The sequence below is a fragment of the Manacus candei genome, unplaced genomic scaffold (assembly GCF_025592945.1).
Source record: "Manacus candei isolate 608988 ecotype Guabito, Panama unplaced genomic scaffold, ASM2559294v1 h1tg000071l, whole genome shotgun sequence".
NCBI classification, from domain to species: domain Eukaryota; kingdom Metazoa; phylum Chordata; class Aves; order Passeriformes; family Pipridae; genus Manacus; species Manacus candei.
Window position 1 is genome coordinate 174,350 of NW_026138119.1, and position 20,538 is coordinate 194,887.

Here is a 20,538-nt window from a genome sequence, read left to right on the forward strand (position 1 = left end):
ATGCTTCAAAAAAGAGTATAGGAAAAAGACAAAGGTACAATAGCTGTTTTCCAGATGTAGCTTCCTGTCAGCAGCAAGTGGTGGTTAAGGGACTTCCTGAGATAGATCTTACATAAACACTTTTAGGTTTAAGTCTGGGTGGTAATTTTTCTTTACAAGATTTATTCTTTGAATTTGTCTGTTCGCTTTTTCTGCTATTCTTACAGAAACATTTTTTTTTTTTAATTTTTAGTTTTGAAAGGTATTGTGGCAATTGAACTGCACTCTCTCTGAAAAATCAAATTGTTTCATTTCTCAAAGTCTACTTTTTCAAGATTGGCACATTCTTATCTCTTTTGTTTACTTTGAGCTTCTGATCACTGACCCTAAGTTAATTTTTATGACCAGCTGTTTTATAGTATTTTCACTCATTTGCAAAGCCAAAACCCTTCCCTGACGACTGCATTACCCTGCTGCTGACGACTGTCAGCTTCCACAGCCAGAAATAACAGGGTGTTAGTACCTTACTGGATGTTATTCTCCAATCGTAGATTTTAATACAAGCTGATTCCTGAGATTGTCAGTATGAAAGACAAATTAACTATGAAATTTTTTGCAAAGAACATCATTCAGCCAAAAACCTTTAACAAAAGCAACAAACTGCACTTCACAGTACTACAAATCCAAGGAAAAGGCATTCCCACTTGGTCCAAGCAGAATGCCCACACAAAGGCATAACCCATTTTTTTCTTTAATCCTTCACAAAGAGCAAACACCTATTGTTATCCAAACAATTCAGATATCCTACAAATGTTCGGCACATCCAAACAAAAGTTCCCTGTCATCTATCAAGTTGCAACAACTTTTCTTTTTCCCTGTAGACAAATGTGACACAGGTCAAAGAAACATGGCAGCTTTGTCATATGTGATTTGGAATGAGCCATATACAAAAGCTTACAGGAACAGGTTACTTAGCTTTAAAAAGACAGACGCACTCAGCACTTAATCAGAAGGCTGATCTGTGTAATAATACATTTCTTGTTCAAAGAGGACAGAAAAGAAATAGTTTGTCTATTTTTGATTTTTCAAATATTTTTATTTATAACACAATTACCTGTAAGAGAACTTTACTGACATTGACTAAAAAACACACAAGAGAAGTCTCTAATCTCCTTCATTGGGTAAAATTTTTAGGCATATAACCGCACTTATTTAAGTGACCTAAAATCAATGGATTTTAACTATATGCTAAGGAGCTTAAAAGGCATTATGGATGCTTTATAAATATCATCCTAAATAAACAACCTCATCCCCAGGAAATCCTGTTTTTCAAGAACCTTGTTGCTGAGGGGCATAACTGTAAGTTAGAAACCTTATTTTCCTACAAAAGCAAAGAATCTAAAAATATTACTTTTAAAATGAAAACTAGATACTCCAGCCAAGTAGTAATCTAGGCAGGGAATCACCTACCCAGCTCTACAAGGAGTTAGAAATTGGAGAAACCAATCAGCACAGGAAACAGCCACTTCAATATCCTGGCAAACACTCATGGCAAACCACTCCCTATGTTCTTCCTGCTTCCACTACCCTTCCTTGAGCAGCTCTGTGTATCCTAGGCTGAAAAGGCACCTTAGAAAGGAAGGAGTATGAATCACATAGAACTTGAAAGGAAAGCTTAATAGGACTACTGATAAATCTGTCAAAAATGAATAGAATTATCACTTTTTGGTTCAATTTTCAGTATAAAACTGGTGCATTGGAAAAGCTTTGGACAACTTTAATCCCAAGAATCCAGACTATGCTACTAAATAGCACTGAAATGGCCACTCCAGTCCCTGTGTCCTCCTCTTTAGAAACAGAAATGAATAAGCTTTGAGTTAAAATAGAAAATAATGGTAACATAAAACCAGTAAATAATTAGAGGTGCTAATACTCCCTGAAGGAATCTCAGACCATACAGTAAAGGTACAAGGAACTTAAAAAGCCCAAGGTGTACTGAATTGCTACTGAAATATATTTAGATGTGGGTTTTTTTCTGACATCCACTTTTATGATGGAAATAATTTATTATTAGAATAGCAACTACTTGCTTTTTAACTTGAACAGAAATAGTTTGTTTTAATCCAGTGTCTTTAAACCTCTTTATATGTCCTTTAGGTACTCAGTGTTCTCATGTTGGTTTCCTCCATCTCTTCAAAACCCAAAGATCTTTAAAACTGACAGATAAATTACAAAGAAACCTATTATTTCAATATGGTATAGCTTTCTGAAGATGGCTGTGATATACAGTGACTGAAACAACCATTTGGTTTGCTAAACTGTAATAAAAATGTATGATTTTATATTGGGAACTTTCACTTTTAATTTCGGTAATTTCTTTGCAAGATTCCCAGCAAGTTATAAACACATCTTAAATACATTCATTCATTGGACAAACCTTTTTTAAACCCAGAGGTGACAGCTGATAACTAAAAACATTCGACACACGGAAAGTTCTGTAATAGCAATTATTAAAAAGGTTCTAGGAAAATAGTAAGAATTCACAGCAATCAAACGAGAAACAGGGTTTAGATTACCACGATGAGTGGGAAGAAACATTACAAAATGCTCTGGGGTTCAGCCAAATTATGAATCCTCAATCTGCATTAGACTGTTTCAAGAGCTTGCTTGAATTTGGATAATTTTATCTTCCCTTATTTCTGGGATCGAGCTGTTGCCTGACAGACACGACCTGGGCAGTGCTGAGGAGCCCCGTGCGCTCCCCTGGGTGCCGCTGCCCGGGAGCCGGGACTGAGGCACGTCCAGCCGCGCTCCCGAGTGCACCGTGACGGGACAGTCCGGCAGGAAGTGCCCCCCCCGGCATTTCGGGGCCGAGTCCCGAGCAGTTCCACACCCTCACTCCATCCGACACACCGGACCGGCGGTCTCCCGGATTCTGCCTGACCTCGGGCATTAGCGCTGCCTCCTGGCTGACACTCGGCCTCCCCCGCGCCCGGGTCCTGCTCCGGGGCGGGGGGGCTCAGCCGGCAGGGCCGAGGCTCGAAGCCCCTCCCGGCAGCGCGGCAGCTGCGGCGGCCCAGGGGCGGAGGCAGCTCGCCCGTCCAACCAGCGCCGGGCAGGTCGCCGCTGCCTTGCCTTCTCTCTCCCTTCCCCGGCCAGGACAAGCCGCCACAAAGAGCTGGGGTTCAAATGAGGCTGCTGCGGGCCGCGTGAGGGGACGGGCGGGAGCGCCGAGCGCCCCGCGGGAAGGTCCCGGTTCGGACGCGGGGCTCAGCCTGGGCGGCCGAGCCCACAACGGTCCTGAGCAGGCATAACAGAGAAAAAGAGAAGAACTGCGCCGCTTCCCCCAGGTACGTCCCGTCCGGCCCCAGCACGGACCGCGGGTCACCGAGGCGATCTCCCGGGGCCGGAGGGAGAGGCCCGAGGAGGCGGGGTAAGGACGGGCAGGGCCGGGGTGTTGAACGGGCGCGGCTCCGGGCAGTGCCCGGGGTACGGAGCCGGCAGCGAACAGCCTGGCAGAGACAGCACCACTCCCTCGGAGCAGCAAGCCTGCTCTGTGCCTTTAAAAAACAAAAAAATACCCCCGAGCCAAACAAAAAAATCCGTCACGTATTAAAACAGAGCTGAGACATTACATGCCAGGCAGTGAAAACCTTCTTGATACTATTTTCAGGAATATTATTATATTTTTAAAAAATATTATTTATTGATTTCTGTGTGTAACTCTGATCTTCACACTTCCTTAAAGTTGCTGTAAATGCATGTGCCTTTTGAGAAATTTTCGAGGACATACTATAGGAAATCTCTTTTTTTACACTCATGTCTGATCAGGGAGATATTAAAATTCGTGATACTTTCACAGATTCTATAAAATGAGTATTTGAAATATTTTGAAAAAATTTAATTAAAAAGAAAGAGCCTAGCATTTATAAGTACATTTTTGTAAGCATTAAATAGTTATTAAATGATCTAACTGCTATTTTTCACGGGCAAAATGAGTCATATTTATTAAAATGTGAATATTTTTAAGAGCTGTTATGGACAATATTCATGCACATATATAAGCACACACAGTATGAGCACTTTCTGGTAGTGATTGGATTAAGTGAAAATAAGGTGAGGCCGCTGTTAAGGGAAGCAACAACAAAAGCAGTGCTCTCTTTCAGTAATTACATTCCACATCTATGACAGAACTTTAGTAAAGCACAAAGAACAATTCACAAGTAGCATGACCAAAATTCTTGGTAATCCAGAAGAAAATTTGTACTTCTTATAAAAAGAGGCTTTTGCCAAACTTTGAAAAAAGTTACATGGCAGCAAAAGATCCATAACCTTCTGCAGTTTCTTGCAGCACTTGACAGTATTTCAAAACAAAAGTTCTCCAAGAGGTCATGAAGACACTCTCGTTCTGAAATGTTGCTTTAGTCATCCCTTCCCCTCAGTGAGGAAACTGTTTCCTTTTAACAAGGCTGAACTAGTGCTTGAACCAAAATTTCACCAGTTTTAAGTGGACAGAAGAGCTGAGTAGTGACTGCATTATAATACAAGTATCTTAAAGCAATTTATAGGTTAATGTCAGTGTGGCACTGCTTATAATGGAAGCAAGTAACTAGTGGCAAAACCCCAGAAGTCATTCCCTCCATAAGTCTGGAGTTAAATTTTTCAATTTAGTTTTACATCATGTTTTTGTAACTAAAACTGCATGCTACTAGGTGTCAGCCCTTCCCTATATTTACTTTAAAACTTCAAACAAAACTTTAAGGCTTTTCCCAATACATGTGGCATACATATTACTGTGCTGTGTTTTCACTGTGAATTGCTCTTTCCTTTTACAAAAGCAAAAAGAAATCAGTATCCAGGTTTTTCACAGCAGTACTCTTCATCTAAAAATCAAACTACATGAGTTAATTCTAAAGGAAACCCTGTACCAGTGGAAGTCCCTCTCCTTACAATAGAGCAAAAATTAATAAATTGCATCAAGTATGAAGATTACCTTTGAGAGGTAAACTGAGAGGTAAAAATTGAGAGGATGGATTAATATAATTCCACACAAGAAAATGTTTGAGAGAAGGAGTAAAAACAGAACATGAGCTCTGAGAAAAAGGCCAGGGAGTAAGAAAGCAAGCAGATGCAGAAAATTCATGCTTGTCTGTCTTATCACAATGGTGTTGTGAAATCCAGATCATTTTACTGGCCTGGTGCCTGGAACATGCCAGCTAACTGTAAGTCTACAAACACTGGCTATCAAAGGATTCTGCAGAAGCAAAAAACTAATGTTTGTTAACAAAAACCAAAACCAAACTGTCTGATCTTTTCATAGTAGGATTTTACATTTTCAACACCCTTGCTTCATTTGCTTTTATAATGCAATAAAAATGTAAAGCTAAAAAACCCTTTTAATATCAAAGATAAAAGTATTAAACAGTGAAGATTTGTTGCTAGCTTTTCATGTTTCTTCTTTAGAATGCACAATTATTAAACTATGTGTGAATTCACAATCACATACAGCAGTTTATCTTTTAGAGGATAAACACTGCAATAGCTAACACCATGCCTTCCTTTACGTATGTAAGTGCTTGAGGACTCTGCATAAAAGATGGCATATCAGATGTATGAAGGAAAAGCCAGACCATCCAGGTACTGGTAGTCTTGTTAAACTAAATCTGACCAGCACAAAACAGCCAATTAACCCCCAGAGCTGATTTTGTAACAGTCGTTTTGTGTAGCTGAATGAACTCATCTGTATGGAGGGTATCATTGCTGCTTTTTAATTCGTAGTCAAAACAACAATATCAGAAAACAGGAGTGTAGTGCAGAAGTGTGTGTGTCATCCTTCTTATGAATGTGTTTTTTGTTTATCTGTGTATTTCTAAAAGGCTTTGATATTGTTAGTTTAATTACTGTGCATTCAATTCTGTCACACTGGACCTGTGCACACTTAACGACCCAGCTTCTAGACTATGAGCTCTTCCTGAGTTAGAGAAATTTGCAGAGATGGGAACAAATGCGAAGCGTTGGACCTTGCCTGTCCACTCTTTAATGAAATAAAAATCACCTATTACAAGAAAAAGACACGTAAATAAAACCCTATACAAAAAAATTAGAAGGAAATAATAAAAAAAAAAAAATCCCCAAAATTCTGAACTTAACTTTTCTAAGGGATGTAATACTCTGGGAGCCTTTTTATGGAGGCTGAGGGCTGAGTGACAGTGACTGTTGTAAAACCAACAGTTATCTCAAAGATACAATGACTTAAATGGAGAATTCTATTTTATTTGACAGCTTACTGAGCACTCCTGCTTAAGTGTAGGAAGTCACATAGGAAACCTACTCCTTCACCTTGTTTACAATAATTATCCTTAATTCCTCAGCTGTGATATACAAGCCAATAAAAATCCATCCTAACTTGTTAAAGTAAGAATTGCTGCTGTCTTCATCATATACCAGGTTCTGATGAATCAGCTGAGGATCAGCTCCTCAAACCGAACTGGTAGTGTTTTTGCTTATCTTAAACTCAACTAGACTGCAATCCAAGTGGATGTTGAAGTCCCTAGAAATGCTTGTGTAACATCACAGTTTTAGCTCAGAAAATCGCCTTCTCTGTAAAGCAGCCCCCAAGGGTAGACAGTGTCACATCCCACGTGTTCAAAAGCTGCCTTTCCATGAATCAGCATCATGCTGTCACACCTATGGCTCTCTGGCTTTGCAGCAGTTTACTATCTACAGAAAAACAAGAGCAGCAGCAAGAAGAATTCTACTGCTTTTACCTACTGAGATCTATTATGTCGCTTATCTGCAGGAATAACGTAATAACGCAATTTAAGATACAAAACTTCTATCATGGTACAAAATCCAGGCAATTAATTATTTTACATTTTTGTCTTATGTAAGGTTTTCCACACAAGATTCACAGAGGTCATTATTTTGCTTTCGTATTTCTCCAAAATGCTATAGTACAGATGATGTCTTCTTAAACATCAAAACATTTCCTCCTTGAACTGATTTGTAATCCAGAGTAACACATAACAAAGTTCAGTGCTCAGCCACCACCCAGCAGTCTTCCTAACACTTCATCTCTACTTTCTGGAGGACATGGAAAAGCACAGGTGTAAAAAGGACATAGTACAAACTCCTAGACACAAAATGTCAGTCTCTCAATGGTTGAAAGACTCAGCACTGCAAAACCACTTGAGATCGAGATGCAAATGTTGACAGTATATACTCAGGCTTTCATAAACACATTTCTTTCTAGAGTAAGAATGCAAGTGTCTATTTTATGAACAAATTTCATGCAACGAAAAACAGCCACAGCACTGAAACGCTACCGGTAGCATTTTCAGATAAGCTTAATGATTCTTGGATTATGTTATTACAAGTCCTATTTTTCATCTGATGGAGACAGACCTTCAATTGCACTCAAAAATCCCACAGGTAAAGTGAGAGACAGTTAACCAGTCTCTTTTGTAAAAATGAGATCCTCTGAAGCATGGCATCAGAATCAACAACTAATGAAAAAAGGTATACAGTTTGGAATATCCACAATGAAATGTATTTTGTAGCTGCAAACCAAAAAGGCCATCATACTGACACTGCTCCTTTTAATGCTTCCTCTTAAGGCAACCTGGTTAAAAAATAAAAGTGAACGTTTGCCAGACAGTAATATTTTTCCATGTAGAAATATTTTTACCGTTAGCATTTCAGGATCATGACAGTGATTAAAAAATAGATTGTGAAACACCTGTATAATTTTAGATTTTAAAATTCTCGAATTTTGTTGAAATGTAAGAAAAATGTCAAGATATTTGTAACAATCAAACGGTAACACATTTTGACTAATCAAGAGTCCCATATAAGCAAGATAGAGTACAGGACAGAAGAATGTTCCAAAGCAAAGCCAAAGTAAGATTTTATTTATTTTTTCCCTTTAAAGGGCAGGAAAAAACGATCAAATGCTGAAACATCTGATATCCCTTTCAGAAAGTTTATTTCCTCTTTTTTCACCAGATCATGGAAACATCCTCAGTCGAGTAAACAATGAATGAGCAAATCAAACAATTTCTTACTACCTACTGCCAGTTCTATACACAGATAGGCCAATATTTGGGATATGAGCCAAAATTCTAACCAAAGTGCTTGTGCTGGCTTGAGTATAAAACTGCTGTGATTATGTGCCACACAATAATGCTGCCAAGTGTTTTCATACAGATGCAGTTATGCTGGCAAAAGACAAACAGAAAAAAACCCTATTTTGCCTGAATAAAAAGTAAAATATACTGCCAAGTAGGATAAACATACACAAAACTGGGTTTTGGTGCATCTGCACCAGGGCAAGTTTGTCCCAACTCAGTTCTCATCAAAAGTGCTTTTATGAGTACACAAGTCTTGAACAGCCAGAATCTAGAAATGAAATTACTTCAAACTTCCATACTTCTTCTGATTAGAAGTTCCATTTGATGTTTAATTAAAATAAAACATCTTTCTTTTTAAGTGTGCCTTTTTCACCTGGTTTTTGTTTGCATGCTTGTGTGTTAATGTTCTGTCAGTACACATGAGGATAAGGGACTGTATTTCCAGTAATTAAAAAAATTTGTTGCAAACCTGCATGCTTGCTTTAGGTTGAAAAGTGTACAGCTGCCTAAGTGGAATTTTGCACGGGGGACAAATATGGCCCTAAGAATATAGTTCCCTCCCAGTCCACTGAAGAAGAGCTACTGGCAGAGGGAGAGAGGAAGTGGGGGCTAAGCCCCCAGAGGAGAAACAGGAAGAACTGAGTGACCAGCAATGGCACTAGTCAGGTACAAAGAGTATCAATTCCTGGGCATAAGTACAACACGGCAAAACTGAAAGCTAATGTCCTAGACGTCAGGTATGATCTTCTTCTTACATGGGAAGGAGTCCTAATGTTCTAAGAATCTGCTGTTTTGCTACTCAAAACGAGGAAGATACTAAAAAGAATTAAATCCTTCCTTAAAACTGTTTCACTGACTTCTCTCCTCACTTCCTTGACTCCACGAACTTCCGTTTTAATCCAGCTTCAGAACGGAAAAAATGTCCATTATTTATGTGATCCTTCACAATATGCAACAAATAGGCCTCATTCTAAACACCTTTTTTTTAACCAAACAAGTAGACAATAAAAGACTTAAGAATATCATAATAAAGAGACTGCAGGAAGGACATCTGATGGTTGTTTCTGTTTGTACTGGGGTATTCTCCTACCAACGTCCTTGTCCTTCCACTGTTTTTTTCATATAGGAAGAATATCTTAGAAAAGGTGACATGCAGGCAAGATCGTGACAGAGAAGCATTTCAGCACAGTGTAATCGTGCTGATGTCATTCACTGTGGCTTGCCTTCTGCGACCGGTGATCAAACCCTAGAACAGGCTTCCTAGAGAGGGGGTCAGTGCCCCAGGTCAGCTCTGATGTCAGGTGGTGGGACTAGATGATTGTTAAGATGATATGTTAAGACGAGACTGATGAACTCTGTTCCATTATTTTCTACACAGTTCTTAAAAAAATGGAGAAAAATCTGTTATATGATGCTCTATATTTCTTTGGCCAGAAAAGAATGTGCACCCCAAAGCCCATGCTCAGTTAAAGACATGAGGTGCTGTAATAAAGACAGAAGTGAATGCTGAGGAAAAAATCAGTTTCTTTTCAGTGGTCACAATAATTGCAGGTTTAGAGGAGGGGAAAAAAGGGTATTACAATTCCAGCAGTGAAATAAAACCATTTTATGCCTATATGCAAGAGACATTTGCAAAACCAGTCATCTGTGCAGAAACATGAGGCCTGGAAAAACGCCAGGTTTTCCAAGTGTGACCTGCTGTGCAAATGCTGATTATGCAAGTTAAAGCTGTCTGGGGTGAATTTATGTTCCCTATTTTCCAGGACTCCAAACAGCATTCCTTTGCTTACAGAAACCACGTCAAACTCAAAATTTTCATCTAACATGTTTTCAAGATTCTTGACAAGTTCTGTAAAGCACCATTCCTTTCTATTTGCAAAATGAAAAAGGGTTTATTCCAACTAAGAAACTGAGGCAAAAGTATATATCAAAAAATTTTAAGAAAGATCAAGTCCTGGTCACTTTTGTTTGAATCTTTTAGATCTATGGTTTATTTCACAAAAACAGAAAAATGTGAATGACAACTCAGTACTCTTCTCAGTAGGAATAATTAAGGATGCATATCCATCATTATCTTGAAACTTAAAAAAAAAATCTCTTAGAAGTCAGCTGCTGCCTAGAATCATAGAACAGTTTAGACTGGATGGGACCTCATCTTCATCTCACAAAGCAAGGCAAGTTTTAACATCAGATCAGACTGCTCAGAGCCTTGCCTAAGTCACAACTTCACAGATTTCCAGAAGTGGAGATTCTACCACCTCTTTGGGTGACTGCTTCAGTCCTCAGACATCCTCATGGTGAAGTTCTTTTTTTAATAAAACCCATTTTTTTCCTGAGGTTATTTGTATCCACCGTATACTTTCACTGTGCACTTTGAAAAAAAATTTGTCTTCTCTACAAACACCCATTAAGTGGTTGAAGACAGCAATAAAACGTCTCCTTCACCTTCTCTTCTGGAGGCTGTGCAGACCTCACTCTTCCTGCTACTCTCATACATCACGTCTGCAGCCTTCAGCTGTCCATGCTATCCATGCTGGTTGTGCTCAGCTGGACTCAACGCCAGTTTCTCACAGCTGTCACTACCATCATTTCATGTAATTCAAAAAATTTCATTGTACTAAAGATGACCAAGCAGTTAGGTGAAAGATACTCAAATACTGACTGATTATTCCATGTGAAATGTTTTACAGGCAAAGAAAAACACGATGGTAACACCATCTTGGTTTTAAAAAGTGTCAAACAGGTTTTATGTGCTGAAAAAGCTCCATATTACATTTTTCCCTCATTTATTTTATGAAAACTAGGTTGCATATACATGATTATTAAAATTCAACAATAAAAAGCTTTTAGAAATATATGACATCAAAGTGCTGTCCAAGTGGCTGATAAGAGAGTGGTATGTGACAGGGGTGCTCCTGGCAGCAGTGACAATCCTAAGCCCATGTTTCCAGGCCTACCAGTGCCTATAAAGTTCTGGGACTGACTTATTTTTTAAGAGATTGTGAAGGCCTCAGCTTTCCACCTTGAATATGAATCTGCATGGAGAACTAAGTTCAGGTAATGTCACCAAAAGGGAACTGGTGCACTGTGCCAAATGATATTTCCAGCTGATTTGGATTGCTGTGCACTATCTCTGTCCACCAAGCACATATGCTGGTATTCTTCCCCTTCCAAGAAGGGTCTGTGAAGTGAGATGATCAGGCTGAGTGTAAAGACAGTGTCTCCACTGAGAGTCACAATAACTGTTTCAGTTGTAAATTCCACTAGTCTGGAAAAATACAAGATTTTACTGCCTATGATATCGGGGTAGCAGAGTTTTTAATTTATAATTATTAAGGACTAATGTAAAGTTTTTCTTTTTTTTTTAAGCCATGGAATTTCAATACTGCTGAATAAAGTAAAATTGTTACACTTCATCTAAGCTGTATCTCTTGCAATATACATGCAGTTATAAAATACTGCAAATGAGATTTTTGATATTTTTAGAACTTTTATCAGCATTAATACACATATTAACTTACATTCTGTTTACATTTAAAGGCTGTTATTTGTAACTGTAAGAAACTGAAAATGTAATTCATATGTAAATGAAAACACTAGTCTTGGAAACTTTTGTGGTACTTGCCTGGAAGAAAGGCCAGTTCAAATCCTGGTATTTATTGCTTAGTTTCTTATGGTTCTTGGCAGGCTTTAGATGAACTAGCAACTAGTAATTGCAGTTTTGAGCACAGAATGATACAACTATTCCCTATGATGTCCACTTTAACCAACGTAAATTCAGGCTGGACAAGAAAAATACCTCATTTGTGTACATAGCTAATAGGTACTGCTTTAGAAGAGATTATCACTTGTAAATCCACATTGATTTCCTATTTGTTATTTACTATTAAATTTATTTTAAAACAGATTTTAACAAGTTCTTTGCAGAAGAATATTTGACCCGAACTAGAGGATCATGATGACAAGATTCATCTGTTTAATGCTAGTAACTGCTGTGGGAGTTACTACAAGTAAAGCACAGGAATTTGAAGGCAATGACAAGGAAACAGATCAAGAATTCATTTACATGAACAGATATAAACGTTCCAGTGATACGCAGGACAAATGCACTTACACCTTTATCGTACCTCAGCAGAGAGTGACAGGTGCCATTTGTGTTAATTCTAAGGAGCCTGAAGTTCTACTTGAAAACAGGGTAAATAAACAAGAATTACAGTTACTTAACAATGAACTACTTAAACAAAAGAGACAGATAGAAACTCTCCAGCAACTGGTAGAGGTGGACGGTGGAATTGTTAATGAAGTTAAACTCTTAAGAAAAGAGAGCAGAAACATGAATTCTCGTGTCACACAACTCTACATGCAGCTACTACATGAAATTATCCGAAAACGTGATAACGCCTTAGAACTTTCTCAACTTGAAAATAAGATTTTGAACCAAACTGCAGATATGTTGCAGCTTGCAAGCAAATACAAAGACTTAGAGCACAAGTACCAACATTTGATGTCAATTGCCAATAATCAGTCAATGATAATTGCCCAGCTGGAAGAACACTGTCAAAGAATGCCATCCATAAAGCCACTGCCACAAACTCCACAACCACCACATAAAGTGTATCAGCCTCCTACTTACAATCGCATTAATAACCAGATATCTACTAATGAGATTCAAAGTGATCAGAACTTAAAGGTTCTGCCACCTACCTTACCAACCATGCCTGCAGTTACTAGTATTCCAACTTCAACTGATAAACCATCTGGTAAGTAATATTACTAACATGGCTTCATTAGTTTATGCTAATATGCAGTGGCAAACATTTTAACTGTAATATCAAAAATGCAGTCAGAATTTGTTTAGCAAAATAAATGCAATTAATTATTTTGAACTGAGATTTCTTAGATCTGATGTTGTCTGTAATTATCATCTGGATATCTTGTAGTATGTACAAGCACAGAAAGAAAGCAAAAAAATTAACTCTAAGATTCAGACACACTAGTCCCACAGATTTTTCTCATGTTACTTTGCCAAGAAAAACTGATCATTTATATTACATGTATGAGATAAAGGACGGGCAGAAAAATCTTATTATTCAACAGTGATCTAAATTTTATTTAACTTTGCTCAAAACTGAACTACTACAATTCACGACCCCTGAAGGGGTTTAGCACTGTTTGTGTGAACATTTGTGAAGTTATTACAAGTTTGCTGATCTATGTAATAACATTGTGCTTGTGTAACTCCAAAAGGAATCCATATCTGCTCTATACCTTACATGGGGCACTTGTGCCCTACACAGGAGCAAAAGGGAAGCAAGTGGTGGAATAGTAAGAGATATTATACAGCCCTCACTGAAAGTCTTAGGAGTTCTGTCACAAGCAAGATTAGAAGATCTGAAATCACATTAAAGATCAACTGATCTACATGGTAACAAAATTAACAAGTAAAGAATTCAATTTCACCTATGGTCCCTCAGATTTAAAAAAAAAACCCCACAAACAGTTCAGATATATGTTCCATATAAGGGAAGTCTGTTCTTCAGTGTGCAGGCAACACAGACTTGCACAGACAGAAAAAAGATGGGGTGTCACAGACATCTGAACTCAGAGTTGAAACAGAGTAATGCATGGGAACTGCACTCAGTGTATTTCATGGCTATTTACAACAAACAAGACATCAACAAACTCTTTAGAATTATCAAATAATGCAACTGTCACATGTTAAAAAAAAACCTCCAAAAGACCCCCATCTTATTTCTCCATGGAAACATTCACAATTAAAGAAACTTGAGCAGGTGTTTCAGTCCAAAGCACTGAGTCTCCAAAGTCTGTAAAGCCTCTAAAACACTCTGCTACAAAGCAGTATTTCCACAGTATTGCCAAAGATGAACTCACCAAATCTTGCATTCTGGCATGCAGAACCTCTGCCAAAAATATCATGATTCTAATGTACCGTGCAAGAAAAAAAGTTCTCAGAAGAAAATCAGGTCTATTACAACTCCTTTGCAGCAATACACTATGGCCTCTTTATTAATTACATTTTGACTTTCATCTCAAAGTAGGTTCAAGCTTTGTACAGTATTTCCCTATCTATCTGTAAGGGAAATACCTTTCAAGCATTCTTTGAAGACCTTTCCCTTTCCTGTTACATGGTTTGAAAACTCATTCTTGCTCCACATCCTCCTTGCGCTTTCAAGTGCTTAAACTGGAGCTGAGGCTTCACTATCACACAGCAGGAATAGAAAAGTTAATTCAAGTGCACAGTACTTTTGCTTATCTATCCTCATATATTTCCTGTTTTGAAAAGTCAAATGCTAACATAGATCAATTTGCAACCCTGTAGATCTCCCAGATCCTCACCTGAGAAAGTGCTGCTTATCCAGCCATTTTTCGTGTTTATTTCCAGAGGTCCCTTTTGCAGTCCACAATTCTAAGATAAGATCTGACATCTGCTACTTCTCCTTAGACTACATAACTTACTAGGAAAGAAGTTTCACGCTTCTTCTGCACAAATTCATTATAATATTAATTTCTCCCCTTATTTTCTCATTTACAGCTTTGATTTGTTTAAGGAAGTTTCCAACAATTGAAGTTAAGCTAATTAACCTATCATTTTCAGGGTATCTTCCTCCCCTCACCTTCCCTTTCTTTTTGGGCATGAAACATTTGATATCTTTTCCTCATCCTCCAGAATGTTCTCCATTCACAAAGCACATCTCAAACAAAACTCTCCCTACAATTAATGCCGAGAACGAAGCTTTAGTCATACCTGGAATAAACTAGGAAAAACCCATAAGCAGTATCCTACAAAACAAACAAAACCCACCACCACCACCGCCCAGCTGCTGTTAAAAAATCCATGCATATTTTATCCAGTCCTTTCGGTACTATTTCTTGAGTTCTCAGCCTTTACCAAAGCTCCTGACTGGACTAACCATCTGATCACAGCCAACCTGTGGAATGAAAACTGAAGCAAAACAGAAGGAAAATATTAAATGCTTTCTTTTAATCTGTTGACAGCTTTCCTTTCTCACAAAGTAGTAGACCAACACTCTCCCTTCATCATAGAGTACTACAGTCTTACTACTGTCAGTAGCTTTAATTAATTTTGTACATTTTGTCCACATTGTCTGTTGCATGGTGTCCCTGCCCATGGCAGGAAAGTGGAAAAAGATGATCTTTAAAGATCCCTTCCAACCCAAGCCTTTCTGTGATTCTGACTCCCTAGAGGTGATTTTATCAAAACCACCTACCTGAAAGTCAGGGTGTTCACACTTTTTCAAGGGAAGATACCTTAGCCAACATTTTGAAAAGTTAATATCTGACAAAAAAACACCTGTCATGGAAAAGTAGTAGCAAACTCTGCTTAAATCACTTTCAAGAGGAAAGAACTATGTGTAGTAGAGCACTGCTGCCATGTGGCCTAAAAGAAACTGCAAGATTAGAACACTAAATACTACATTGTATACTGCTATAATTTTTTATGAAGATCAAAGCTCTGTGGTTGACTATTTAAGGAGTTCAATAATGATTTTGGACTAACATGTTCTTTTTTGTTTTTAATAAGTGCCACTACATACACATTGTGATTAAATAAACATGAGCAATATAAATTACCAGTGCCCTTTATATTTGTTTTCTCCCACTTCTCATAACGAGCCATGTAACTGTGTGACAGAGCACTGCATCTACACCTAAACTGCCAGAAATCTGAACAGTGAGCCACAACAGAGATGCAAAAGGGACTTAGAAGCACAACTCCAGGTACAGTCTCTGAATATGACTAGGGCAACAAGAACACAGCATGGCCACAGAACAAACACTTGGATTGCCTCTTGGTACACTGACTTACTGATTAAAATAGTTAAAGAGACAAAAAAACCCTCAATCCCCCAAACACTTGAGATAATGTCTATAAAACTAATTTATTTCTAACTCATTTCCTCAGTACCATTACTAATGTTGGGCAGTGACTTATGAAAAAGCATAGAAGAACTGAAATAATTTAGAACAGAAATTACTCTCGATAGCAACATGTGCTTCAGTAAGGCTCCTAATGAGAAGATCTGACAAGCCTTCCTCTTTCAGCAGGCAGGGGGAATCAATCCAGGGTCTCTGATCTCAAATCCTGAGGATTCTTACTGACTTCACCCTTATGCTCAGGAAGCAAAGCAGCTGGGGGAGTCTATATGCAGATATCAACACAGACTCCTAAATCATTTATATTTAAATTTCTCAGACTCATTAAAATGGAATCTATCTTCCCAATACAGAAAATTTCTTTTAAAATCATAAATATAAAATACTGTCAAAAAGAGTAAGCTCTTCATGGACTCTACTGAGCTCAAGGAAAAAATATATTCTTCTGAAAACACAAGTGCATTAACTGTAATTTCTGTGAATGCAAAGTATTTTAAAAGTCTTCTCATTTATATAACATTTCTCTCACAAGAACTCCATGTTAAAAAAATCTTAATTTCTATATTGTGTTGTCATTTATTAAGGTTACAACAGTAAAACTTACAATCTGAATTCATGTTGCCAGTTCCATTGTTAATGTCTGTGCAAATAACATTTCTGGGGATCTAAAAAGCTGAATTTCTCAAAGACAGAATCAAGATCAAACTTACTGTTTTGTTTTCTTAAGGAAATTCTTAATACATGTCTATGGAGTCATTCATACCTAGTTTCTTTGAAGATGTAATCAATGACCAAAGTAGAGCTGCCTTAAAAAAATAAATTTAAAAAAAATCTACCTTTATCAGTAATTTATTGTGGAATGTTCTAGAAATAAAATTACAATAAATTTATCCCCTTGAAAACACTTGGTGTATACTGTACCTTCAATAAGAAGAAAAACAAATGCACTATCCAGTGAAACCAATCTACTGTAAAAAGCTGCCTATTCAAATACTGCCCTGCATTGAAGATATGCTCAAGGGGAGTTTGATGCACAGCCCTTCTGTTTTGACACAGGGCCCTGGAGAGACTGTCTACAAGCATTAGAAGATGGCCATGACACAAGCTCCATCTATCTTGTGAAACCAGAGAACACAAACCAGCTGATGCAGGTCTGGTGTGACCAACGGCACGACCCTGGGGGCTGGACAGTCATTCAAAGACGGCTGGATGGCTCTGTCAACTTTTTCAGGAACTGGGAGACATACAAGGTTAGAACAAGTGAGCAGATTAATGTCTACCACCCTCTAAAAATTATTGGTAAAGTGGACGTCTCTATAAAATAAATTACTGCAGATTTCTATTTAAGAATGTGCTCAGATTTACCACTAACACAGATGCAGAATACTAACATGCTTCTCTTGCTTCCTTTACAGCAAGGATTTGGTAATATAGATGGAGAATATTGGCTCGGATTAGAAAACATTTATTGGTTAACAAATCAAGGCAACTACAAACTGCTCATAACAATGGAGGACTGGTCAGGTCGGAAGGTGTTTGCTGAGTATGCCAGCTTCAGGCTGGAGCCTGAGAGTGAGTACTACAAGCTGAGGCTGGGCCGTTACAACGGCAACGCAGGCGATTCCTTCACTTGGCACAATGGCAAACAGTTCACCACGCTGGACAGGGACCATGACGTGTACACAGGTACTGGAGCCCTGAGCTGCCTTGCCTTTTTTTTGCCCTCCCCTCCCACCCCCCATTTTATTTCTTTTTTTTTTTGAAAAGGAAAAATACTTATAGTCATACACACACACATAATTTGCACTCTCAAAAGGATTTGTCAATTTCACCTTATGAAGCACAGACTGATAGTGTCAACCCTTATAAATAATAACACCAAAACAAAAATTTGTTTACACTAGACAAGAGTCTGTAAAATATGTTATGGAAGGGTTATTTGGGAACAGTACTGCACACAAATCTTCCAGCAAGGGAGAATACCAATAATGAACTCCATCTGTAGAACATAACTACTGAGCTGCTTCCTGAAGAAGCCTAAATTCACCTTTTACTACATGGTATCTACATATTAAGCATACAGTTAAAAAAGAAAGTTTTGTGCTTAGCTTGCTTGCTGTAATATTTTTCATTGAATTCTGACACTGAGCTGGAACTTTCTTTTGCAGGTAACTGTGCCCATTACCAGAAGGGAGGATGGTGGTACAACGCATGTGCTCATTCCAATCTCAATGGAGTCTGGTACCGGGGAGGGCACTACCGCAGCCGATACCAGGATGGAGTTTACTGGGCTGAATTCCGGGGGGGGTCATACTCACTAAAGAAAGTTGTTATGATGATAAGACCTAACCCTAACACATTTCACTGAAATAACTCTTCTCTTGGTTTGCTTTCTTGTTCTAAAAAAAAAAAATCACATAAAGATATGATATTACCTGGAATGATCTTTTCAGAAATGAGGAATGTAAGATATTGTACATTTATTGATAAGATATGAGGGCTTGTATATTGTATTTTCAAGAATAATCCCAGGAAAAAAAAAGCTGAAGAAAAAAAAAAGGAATTGCCATAACATTCAGAACACCAGTACAACTGGTACTATTGGAACTGGCAGTTAGATGAACTGTAGATAAGCTTCCTGGTTTTTATTCCCTGTAAATTAATTTTGGATGGTAAAAATACTGCCACATTTAAATATTTTTGTATGTTATGTATAAATATTCTCAAATACAGGAAATATTACAAACTGTACAGCAAGAGTTTTTTTATTATTATTATTATTATTATTATGAGCAATCATTTGACACAGGAAATCATATCCTTTGAACTGTGTAGCTGGTATATGTACATTAGTGTGATTATTATGGTGTAATCTTTGTTAACTGCCATGAATAAGTCAGTACTATATAATTCTGTTTTGAGAGCAGACAGCCAAACCAGTACTGTCATGATAAATCCAGTCTTTCCCCTTCACTTTGATAATTTCAATAATCTGCTCCTACAAAGTGGAATTCACCACTGATTCAAGTCGTTTAGATTAAAAACACTAATGATTTTTCCTACCAAAATGAAGTAGCTACTTGCATATGGAAATTAATCCAGATTTACAACAAGTATTATGTGCTATATAGCCAACATGTTATACACAACTCACAGTATTTTGTACCTGACTTCAGTCATTACCTGTTGTGTAACCTCTGTACTCAGAAATGGCAAGATATAAATTAAAGGGACTATCCAACTTTGCAGGCAAATGATGGATACCAGTTTATAATCTATTTAGTATCCTTAGCCTAGAGATGAAAATTATATAAAAAAAGTTATCTGTAGCCAAGAGAAGTTATTTTTAACATATTTCACAAATATATTACTGTCAAATTATTAAATAGATTTACTCATCTATATTTAGAGGCAGTCACACTTAAGAAATAAATACTGGGATAATTCTAACATTCTTCTGAGGTAGGTTTCTAGAACAGATAGTTGACACACCCAGTTCAAAACAGCAACTACTGCAAAAAAAATAAGTTAAAGAATGCATAAAAGAGGCAGAGTAAAAGCCTCTAGAAGTTCAATATTTTTCACTAAGCCTGTAAGACACTTACTGTGTGTTTATGTGTGTGTGCTTGCATACTTTCCCCTCATTACCTCCTCCCTTCTTTACCACAGTATGATGTGCGATGTAGCATGTGTTGTATATAACTGAAAGTAGGTTTTTTAATATATTAGATTACCCGTCATATTGTAATTCTTTAATAAAGCAACAAATGTTATTTTGACATGTTCAGATTTCATCCTGTTTTAGTTCAGATTACTTAACTTCACATCAGTGCCTCATGACTTAAATCAACCCTGATATACAACTACTGTTCATGTGTGTTGTGTTTAAATATTGCAACATCAAAAGCAAAACAATTTTCAGCTGAGAAAAATACTGAATTTCCACATAGTCCAACAAGGAAGGACTCTTTGTAGGTCATCTGAAAAGCCCTAAATTGTCAAACAGTATTCAAGGTTTACCTGCTACTGGTTTAGCTACTGAGCTCTGGAAAAGATTTAGGTAAGAAATATTAAACACACCTACTGGCCTAGAGCTGGCCAGAGTGCTCTACCAAATAGGCTTTAAACCCCTGTCCAAGATGACAGTCTTTTGTTAAAATAATCATATTTCTTAACCTTTCTACCTAGAGACTCGTCCATGTAATTAAAAATGATAATGCACAGAAGTCAGGTTATGAAGACCTGGAGATATGTCTGAGAACAGAACTTAATTTTTTACATAAAATTTGCATAAAATAATTTTAAACACAGAGGCTGGCACATCAAAAACAATTAAACATAGGGAATTTGGAACTTATACAGTAAAGTTATTGGCAAGTATATTGGCAGAATCACAGATTTGCAAAATTTCATTATGCTTATTTTTTTAAATTCACACAACAGAACTGTTTGCACTAGATCCCTCCACTATAGCAATGCCACAACTATAAACTATGAAAGGCCTTAGGTTTTC

General features: G+C 37.6%; 2 protein-coding genes across 9 annotated transcripts in view; one reads left to right on the forward strand and one right to left on the reverse strand.

Annotated features, from left to right (window-relative positions):
• Positions 1-20,538, reverse strand: part of RALGPS1 (Ral GEF with PH domain and SH3 binding motif 1) — an 80,564-nt gene that overhangs the window by 40,405 nt on the left and 19,621 nt on the right. The gene's annotated exons all lie outside the window — the stretch shown is intronic.
• Positions 1,730-19,819, forward strand: ANGPTL2 (angiopoietin like 2). The gene is made up of 5 exons (XM_051807775.1): positions 1,730-3,329; positions 12,015-12,868; positions 17,082-17,275; positions 17,441-17,711; positions 18,194-19,819. The coding sequence occupies exons 2-5, from the start codon at positions 12,064-12,066 to the stop codon at positions 18,391-18,393; spliced, it is 1,470 nt and encodes a 489-aa protein (XP_051663735.1). The 5' UTR covers positions 1,730-3,329; positions 12,015-12,063; the 3' UTR covers positions 18,394-19,819.

Bases quoted from the DNA above. Each gene is read 5' to 3' on its own strand.
- ANGPTL2 (XM_051807775.1), top strand. From the start codon at position 12,064: ATGATGACAAGATTCATCTGTTTAATGCTAGTAACTGCTGTGGGAGTT. The intron at 17,276-17,440 runs GTTAGAACAAGT...CTTCCTTTACAG, and splicing joins GGAACTGGGAGACATACAAG to CAAGGATTTGGTAATATAGA. The intron at 17,712-18,193 runs GTACTGGAGCCC...TTTCTTTTGCAG, and splicing joins GGACCATGACGTGTACACAG to GTAACTGTGCCCATTACCAG.